This window comes from Anarrhichthys ocellatus, unplaced genomic scaffold (genome assembly GCF_004355925.1).
Source record: "Anarrhichthys ocellatus isolate YVR2014 unplaced genomic scaffold, GSC_Weel_1.0 scaffold11, whole genome shotgun sequence".
In the NCBI taxonomy this organism is placed as follows: domain Eukaryota; kingdom Metazoa; phylum Chordata; class Actinopteri; order Perciformes; family Anarhichadidae; genus Anarrhichthys; species Anarrhichthys ocellatus.
Window position 1 is genome coordinate 2,498,251 of NW_022280041.1, and position 8,516 is coordinate 2,506,766.

The 8,516-nt window shown below is 42.7% G+C and overlaps 2 protein-coding genes across 2 annotated transcripts; both read left to right on the plus strand.

Moving 5' to 3' along the window:
• The first annotated feature begins 331 nt into the window (after nucleotides 1-331).
• Nucleotides 332-3,090, plus strand: LOC116385559 (zinc-binding protein A33-like). Its single transcript, XM_031851142.1, has 9 exons — nucleotides 332-561; nucleotides 661-1,039; nucleotides 1,184-1,279; nucleotides 1,371-1,604; nucleotides 1,704-1,854; nucleotides 1,946-1,972; nucleotides 2,070-2,134; nucleotides 2,388-2,504; nucleotides 2,710-3,090. The coding sequence occupies exons 1-9, from the start codon at nucleotides 332-334 to the stop codon at nucleotides 3,088-3,090; spliced, it is 1,680 nt and encodes a 559-aa protein (XP_031707002.1).
• A 1,499-nt stretch (nucleotides 3,091-4,589) lies between these two features.
• LOC116385687 (cerebellin-1) lies at nucleotides 4,590-8,516 on the plus strand. Its single transcript, XM_031851360.1, has 4 exons — nucleotides 4,590-4,721; nucleotides 5,649-6,325; nucleotides 7,664-7,783; nucleotides 8,004-8,516. Exons 2-4 carry the CDS (start codon nucleotides 6,020-6,022, stop codon nucleotides 8,199-8,201), a joined length of 624 nt encoding a protein of 207 aa, XP_031707220.1. The 5' UTR covers nucleotides 4,590-4,721; nucleotides 5,649-6,019; the 3' UTR covers nucleotides 8,202-8,516.

Genomic DNA, 8,516 nt, shown 5'->3' on the forward strand with positions numbered 1-8,516 from the left:
CCGTGATCAGACAAGAGTGGTGAATCCCTCTGCAAGCAAGGTGTGTGTGAGTATTAATGTCTGCGTCTGATGAAGGACGGTCTGAACACGCGACACGACAACCCAAAAAAGGTATGTCGATACTGATAATTGCAGGTACAGATGTTAAAAAAAGATTAGTTAATGTTGATGTTTTAGTTTGCAAACTTTCTCCAAAACGCCTGGAAGAAAAGGCGAGAGGGACCATTTATGTGATTTTTCTCTGTAGATAACAATCTGCAATCTGATTGTGAAAGCTTTGTGAATTGGTTTTCTTTGACACCTATTAATGTCTTGTTTTACAGTCACAAACATGGCCCTTGCCATGTCGTTTGAGGAGCAGTTCAAGTGCTGCATCTGTCTGGACATCCTGACCGACCCGAGCTCCATCCCGTGTGGTCACAACTTTTGCCTGGACTGCATCGAGGGCTTCTGGGATACGAAGAGCAAGGCGGACTGTCCGCTGTGCAAAGAGATATTTGAAAAGCGGCCACAACTCAGGATCAACCTAGGGTATGCTGAAATCATTGAGATCTACAAAAGGTTTGTTATTGTTATCTTTCACGTTTTCAAGCAAACAAAAGTAAACCAAAAATGTTTTAATTAAATTGAGATTTAACAGAATTTGATTCAAATCAAAAGGACTCAAAGGGAGAATTTGGACCATGTGGTGGCGCCAGGAAGCAGGAAAAATTCCCTAAACCAACTTTTTGAGGCTGAGGAAGTTCCCTGTGACATCTGCTGCGGAGACAAATCGCCATCGGTCAAGTCGTGTCTGACGTGCCTGGCATCTTATTGTGAACTTCACCTCACACCTCACCTGAGGGATCCAGCGCTGCAGATGCACCAGCTGACGGATCCGGACAGTTTCATCACCGGTCACCTCTGCAGAAAACACAGGAAGCCGCTGACGATGTTCTGCAAGAGTGACCAGAAGCCTGTTTGTGTGAAATGCACAGAACACAGGGAACACAAACACCACAACATAGTACCCATTGAGAAGGAGAGGAATAGGGTCAAGGTGAGAAAACTCTTCTTTTAGTCGTCATCTTCATAAAATCTGCCAAAATAGAATCAGTCCTTGTACTTGCTTTTCTCATGTATGAATATTAAAATGTTTCTTTAACAATTAACACTAAAATTAAAATGTTTTGACCTTTTGCAGACTTCTTTGAGAGACACGAAGGCCAGCATTAAACAGATGAGCCGTGCCAGACGGAGTAAAATGGAGCAGATAAGAAATTCAGTGGATCAAAGTAAAGTAAGTCAGTGCATGTTCAGAAAGGGATAACTGGTCATGTTTGTCTGTTTTTATCTGTAAAAGTAAATGTTTCTATCGTTTCTATCGATAGATAATCACAGAGAGGGAGGTCCAGGGCAGTGGTACGGTCTGCGGCTTGCTGATAACCATCATCGAGAGACAACAGGCCAGGCTGGTCGAGGAGCTGGAGGAGAAGCATCAAGAAGCTGAGAGGAGAGCCGAGCAGCTGTTGGAGGAGCTGGAGCAGGAAATCCGTGAGCTGCAGACGAGGGGCATCGAGCTGAAGCAGCTGGAGCACAGTCAGAGCCCAGTTCACCTCCTGCAGGTTAGATACCTGAAGTCAATTTTAACATTTCTGTGTGTGCAGCGTCAACGTTTCAACAACTGTAATCATGAGAAACCTGTGCGTTGTTCCTCATTTTAGAGTTTCCCGTCTCTAAGTCGACTCCCATCCACCAGAGAGTGGTCTGAGGTCGCAGTCTACTCTGATAACTGCGACGGTGGGACGGTGACGAGAGCCTTCTCCAAGCTCGTCGACGTCTGCCAGGATCTTTCAGACAAGCTGTCTGCAGATGGTCAGTAGTCTTTTGGCAGAAAATGGTTATCTTCTTCAAAGAATTGTTGTGAAAATCAGTGCATAAAAATCATCTTTTTCTTCTTTTGCAGAAGCAGACAAGCTGAATCAATATGCAGGTATGTTCACAGTCACACGTCCATTGCTTATTGCAATAGTTTAACTTGGATTAGTTCCTCTTCTTACGACATGACTCACTGTGTTTCTTTTCTGCAGTCGATGTCACTCTGGACCCTGAGACTGCTTCAGGCTGGCTCGTCCTGTCTCCAGACAGAAAGAAGGTAATGTCTGATTATATGATCATTAAAGTAAATACATGAAGAGCACAGTTTTACTGGGAAACTAAAAGTTCTCACATTTGTTCTGACACAGCAGTTTGAGCTTAAAATTGTTGAGCTACTGTTCTAAAACATCCCATGCTGTGCTGCATTTTACTGTAATAGAGTTGGAAGTAATGTGACATATTAACATATAAAAAATTAGGCGAGTGTTTAATGTGATGCACATAATGATAGTAACGATGATTATCCACAGGTAACTGTCAGCAGCCAGAAGAATAATGCTCCACTCCCAGACAATCCTCGGCGGTTTAACTCCTGCGTCTTGGGGAAACAAAGCTTTGCATCTGGAAGACGCTACTGGGTGGTTCAGGTAAGGAGCTCAGAAACAGGAAAACAGTGCACTTAAACAAATCCAAGCACCACAGAAGTTTAACAATTAAAATAAAACTCCCTCTAATTCTAGAGTTCTTCATGTAGTATATTCAAACACAATCGGCCTAAAGTGAATCACAAAAGCATTTTTAATTTAAAGCAAGCATGCGTGTCTGACTGCATTTTTTAAATTTGTGTTTCAGGTTGGTGATAAAACAGAGTGGGATCTTGGCGTGTCCAGAGAGTCCATCAACAGGAAGGGGGCCATCGCGGTGCGTCCTGACAGCGGTTACTGGGCCATCTGTCGCCGGAGAAGCGGCAGTCTCAGCACCTGCGCCGGCCCCTCCGTCACGCTCCGCCTCCAAGAAACCCCCCAGAAAGTGGGCGTGTTCCTGGACTACGAGGAAGGATCGGTGTCCTTCTACGACGCAGAGACAAAGACACACATTAAAACTTACAGCGGGTGTGACTTCAATGAGCCCATCAACCCGTACTTCAACCCCTGTGTTCAAGATGATGGGAAGAACACCGCCCAGTTGATCATCTGTCCTCTTGAAGAAAGAGTCAGGGAAGGAAGGACATAACCATTGAATCAGCTTTATGATATGTCATGGATGTGGCTAACTGATGTCAAAATATTTGGTATATAAATATAGCCTGTATAAAATGTTGTTGCATGCGGTGGGAAACTTTATTCCATAGCCTAAATGGGCAATGTATAATTTGAGAATCAAATTGTGAAACTGTAAATAAAAGCTGTCTTCTGAAAAATGTAAACTGTGACATTGTGTCATTTTGCAAATTGCAATTCATACGTCTTTAATGTAATGTATTTAAACTTTAACATAACATGACAATCATCAAAGAGACGGAGGTGTGGCTGATTCAACTCTCAGCTTTTTGAGGGAATTGGTTAAAGAGATATTTTTGATGTCTTGAGGTGGGGTTGTAAGAGGTACTTATTCATAGTCAGTCTATTACCTTAAGTATATGGTAGTTGACACGCCCCCATTACCTGGCATGGGAGCCAAGCAATATACTGTTGTGGACGGGGGGGCTAAAGCAAAAGGTATTTTGGCAACCTTAAAAAAAGGGCAACTTCAGTATTATTCAACCTGGATGTTGATGATGATTTCTGAAATAGGTCCAGTATTGAACCAGTATTCGGGAGCCACTCACCGGCTGTAATTTAACCCTATTGGGGAAAGTTGGCACCGTCATTTATGTCCACTAAAATGTTTGGATGTTTCAACAGCAAGATGATATTCAGCCTTTATTTATTTAAAGTTTTTAAAGGTTGTTATTTAAAATCATTGGAATCTAGTGTTCCCTTGAAGATGAAGATGGAGACCCCTACTCCCGTCCTTCTCCTACTTAATAAGCAGTTTTCAAGTAAGTGTTCGTCCCTAACCCTGTAATTACAAAGTGTGACTGTTTGTACGGTTTGTACTGCTCATCTGAACAAGCTCAGCTATTTCTTTGTCTCTATTGCCAGTGACAAGGAAATGCATGGCAGCTTTTTTTATAGAACACATTTCATTACAGAGTCAAACAAGTCTGCCACGTAGACTGTAATTACTCACTGTCAAAGTTGTGTCATCTTTTGTACTAACGGTGTACCAGTACAGTACGTACCAATAATACTTATTACCAGCATACAGGCAAACTACATCGACAGTGTAATGTCATGGATACTCTGTCGGCCTCTGAAGAAGTGTTATAGAATAAGAAATGTGCTTTAATCAGTGAGTGCCCTAATTTGTAATTTCTAATAGACAGGTTTGAGTATTCACAACATGAACATGGGTGTAATTATTAATCCAGACTCACTATTTAAAAATCATGTAACCAAGATGAACCAATCCTTTGCATATGAAGAGCTTTGTTTTCCAAACCTTCCAAAACGTTTTTGTGATATCCGAGGTGAAAGAGATGGAGGTGGAGGGAGGGGAAACAGGTGCAGTAGGGGGTCGAGGAGGCGCGAGAACAGAAGGACGCGGTGCTTGTGATGTGATTAAACGTCTGCTCGACCACAGGGGTTTCCTGGAACAGAGAGATAGTTGGAGAGAGAGAGAGAGAGAGATGGGACAAATCGAAAAGAGAGGGAGAAGAAAAGATAAAGCCAAACAGGGAACGAGACTCTTGGGATGGTCGAACTTCACTGGAGAAAGCTGGTTTCTGTATGTCGCTGCAGAGTCAACGTTTAAAGAGAGAGGTGGGTGTTTTGTTATCATTTATGAACAAACTATCATACTTTTATTCATGTTGCAATGGTTGATTTTGTGAAAATGCTTGCACTGCTTATTGTTGGGTGTGTTGTTGAGGCACTTTTTGTGGGGATTCATCTATTTCTGCAAAACGATATAAGACTTCCTCTTTATTTTTCACTACATTTATCATAAAGATATTGCTTTTCCTGCAGTGCATGAAGAGTCAGCTGCTGTGTGAATTATGGTAGTTTACTGATCAACAAATCTGCCATTCCCATAATGCGTGAGGTAGTATTGTAATATTTCTATTTATAATGTGTGCAGAGACAGGGATTTAATTGGAAAGGTGAAGGGGGAGAGAGAGTGGGCATGTTTACCCACAGATGGCCTCTTGGTGGTGGGACAGTGATAGTCCCCCCTCCTGAGTCCAGCTGGCACTTACATGCCCTCTTCCTGGCCAAAACATTACCTCATCACTTCTACTTCCACTCATTTTCCACTTCAGCAAAAATCATTTCCCGCTTAATGTCCACTGACATTCCCTTACTCAAGGCGCCAAGGTACGAAAAGTCAACAGTTTCCATTTCTGATGCAGTTGTTGCTGGATTTTACTGTTTGATTTAGATCCTAATGTACTTTGGATGATAATTTACACATAATATGTGATCACATGCACACATTACATAGGCAAACATATGCTTACACCTATATTTTAAGCTTAGTTGGTAAAAAATACCTCATTCCCCTGTAAATTCCACTGTAAATTTATCGTTATCTGAATGTCAATCCAACGGTCCTCAACAATTCTCTGAAAAAATATACGTAGAAAAGGGTGTTAAAGTAGCCACGCCTCTGGCATGTCATTGTTTTTCATATACTGAAAAAGATTTTCATGCACAAAATTGTGTCCTGTGATCTGCTCCTTCAAACAGGCCTGAAGCCTTGAAAGCTTCCAAAACCAGTTTGTTTAGCTGACGGCCATTTTCGCTGTGCTGTGAGAAGCTGGATAACCTACACCTTTACTTATAAGGACTTTCTGTCTGCTGTTATGGGAAGCAGCCACCCTGGTGCCAACTAAGTCAGATAGACTTGATCTCCGACCACTGTTGGCAGAACTGTTTGCTGAGGATTACCTGAATCATTAAATATCCCATGAGATGTGAGAAGTTGAAGTGTTCTTTTCCAGGTGAACTTATGATGCTAAAGTGAGGTGTTCTTCAAGAAGACACACTCTCGCTGATTTGTGGTGGCCATATTGTCACTACGCGCCCAAAACACCTAAAGCTCGCCGTCATTTGGAACAATGCCCTGTCCATCTCGTCCCTCTCCGCCCTACCTTGCTCCTCGCTCAGTCTTTTTTGCTGGACTGCTGCTTCTGTTCCAGTGGGGGCCCTCAGAGGTCAGTTGCCAGAATGACACAGAGCCAATCGTGTTGGAGGGAAAGTGTCTGGTGGTGTGTGACTCCACCCCCTCTGCGGAGCCATCGGGTAACGCTCTGGGCATGTCGGTGAGGTCCGGAACCGGTCGGGTGGCGTTTTCAGCCATCCGAAACACCAACCACGAACCCTCGGAGATGAGCAACCGCACCATGACCATCTACTTTGACCAGGTGGGGGAATCCAAAATGAGTCAGACATTGGCTAGTTTTGAACGTGCCTTTTCCTCATTTTAATTCATGCCTTTAACTCTGACAATGTTCTTGCTACCAGCAGCAGGATCCAGATTAAATTGTACTTCAGTCTGCCTACTCATCATATGATATAGATGTTAGATGAACCTCAGCTACACAAAGCCAGCCTGATCTAGGCTCAGGGGGCATTTGCTTATCAAGGGAACAGACAAAACATTTTTTTTACCTTATCCAACGTTAGCATCAACTTCAACCATCTGCTCAGAGTCTTGTAATAGTCCCAAGTTTGGCATTTTGATCAATCCAAGTGCTCCGCAGTTTGGTGTAGCATGCAGCCTACTGGTCTGTGATTGGTCTTTGCTTCTGATTTTAAAAACGAAGGAAGCAATGAACTAAGTAAGCTGCTCTGAAATATTACTTCTGACTTATACAAGGAAGTTGCATTTTGAATATATTGGAGATAAGGAAAAGGTCATGCGCCTGCAAAATGGTGCTACATTTTAGATTTGCAATCCATAGTTTAAACAGTCTTTGAAGTTTGGGAGGGAAAAGGAAGTCATGTTAGCATTGAAATCTGAAGTTGTCCAGACATTTCACTCAAAACCACAAATGTCAACCTCATGGTGACCCAAGAGGAATAGTCAGTGAATCACCAATGTCATTCAGATTCATCCTCTGGGAACCATAAATGTCCGAACAAACTTCCACGCCAATCCATCCAGGAGTTGTTGGGTATTTCCAGTTAATGCAAAGTGGTGGACTGACTTTACCGCTTGCTGCTGTCACTAAACAGAATTGATCAAACAAGTTTCGACTCACCTCCAGTCACACTGTGAGCACTGAGAGTACGTCGTGTTAGTGCCGATAAATGCTTTAACTCACATGACTCACATGCCAGTGTCTTGTCAAATACTGGAAGTTGTAGAGCTCACAAACAATACGCTGCATGTGTCACATCTTAATTGGTGTTTATTTGTTAGCCTGAAAGTATTGCGCGATAGCGATACTGAGTGGTGAGGCTGAGTTATTTTAAGCAACGTCTTGGAGCTGTGGAAGAGGACTATTAAATGTAACGATGCACAAACCAGACAAATAATGATTCACAACGTCTGGTTTGTGTCCTGTAGTCGGTGTACGCCGGAACGTTTAGTCATCTCCTACCTTTCTTGTTTTCCTTGCAATAGTTTAGCGCTGAACTTTCCAAAATCAAAATCTAATTTTGATCAAATATTCCAAAACATTAATAGAGTATTAGCAGCTTGGCTCAGGGCCTGTTTGTTGTATTTACTCTCTCTCTTCATCTCCTCTTCTCCCTAGATCCTAGTAAATGTTGGCAGCCATTTTGATCCAGCGAGGAGTATCTTTGTGGCCCCTAGAAAAGGGGTCTACAGTTTCAGCTTTCATGTTGTCAAAGTTTATAACCGCCAGACAATACAAGTAAGAATACCAGCTTAAAGGCATGGCCTGACACTTTTGACGAGCATGCTTATTTGCAGAGCCTTGTTCTGTCCAAAAGTAACAAAATCAACCTACTAAAGCTCACTAATGTTGTTTCTACAGGATTAAATATATATTCTATGTTTTCTGACTATCATTTCCTGACAAATGGTTCCCCCTTCTGCTCACCTGCTCCATCTCCTCACCCATCTTTTCACAGGTGAGTTTGGTTCTCAACGGCTGGCCGGTGATTTCAGCCTTCGCAGGTGACCAGGACGTTACCAGAGAAGCTGCCACCAACGCCGGGCTGGTGATGATGGAGAGAGGGGACAAGGCTTCCCTCAAACTGGAGAGGGGGAACCTGATGGGGGGGTGGAAGTACTCCACTTTCTCTGGGTTTCTGGTGTTCCCCTTGTAGATTAGGTTGAGGTAGGATTGTGTTCTTGTCATAGTCGAGGGTGTGCAAATAAAGATTTCACAGAAAGGAGGAAGCATTAATCGATACCCGTTGAATTCCATCAAACTGCTTTGATGCTTTAGAATGAGTGAGATCCCTCAACACCAAATTATCCTGAATGTAATTCCCATTTCCACTTTTTATGTCTCGCCGTTGTCTGACTGTTGTAATGTGTCATCTATGCTTGCTTAGTCAGCCTGTCAGAGGTTTGGGATTTTCTTTTAATGCATGAAATACAAGGTAGCAGATCTATCTAATAAAGAAACGTATTGTGTC

Bases quoted from the DNA above. Each gene is read 5' to 3' on its own strand.
- LOC116385559 (XM_031851142.1), top strand. From the start codon at position 332: ATGGCCCTTGCCATGTCGTTTGAGGAGCAGTTCAAGTGCTGCATCTGT. The intron at 1,280-1,370 runs GTAAGTCAGTGC...TTCTATCGATAG, and splicing joins ATTCAGTGGATCAAAGTAAA to ATAATCACAGAGAGGGAGGT. The intron at 2,505-2,709 runs GTAAGGAGCTCA...TTTGTGTTTCAG, and splicing joins GACGCTACTGGGTGGTTCAG to GTTGGTGATAAAACAGAGTG.
- LOC116385687 (XM_031851360.1), top strand. From the start codon at position 6,020: ATGCCCTGTCCATCTCGTCCCTCTCCGCCCTACCTTGCTCCTCGCTCA. The intron at 6,326-7,663 runs GTGGGGGAATCC...TCTTCTCCCTAG, and splicing joins TGACCATCTACTTTGACCAG to ATCCTAGTAAATGTTGGCAG. The intron at 7,784-8,003 runs GTAAGAATACCA...ATCTTTTCACAG, and splicing joins ATAACCGCCAGACAATACAA to GTGAGTTTGGTTCTCAACGG.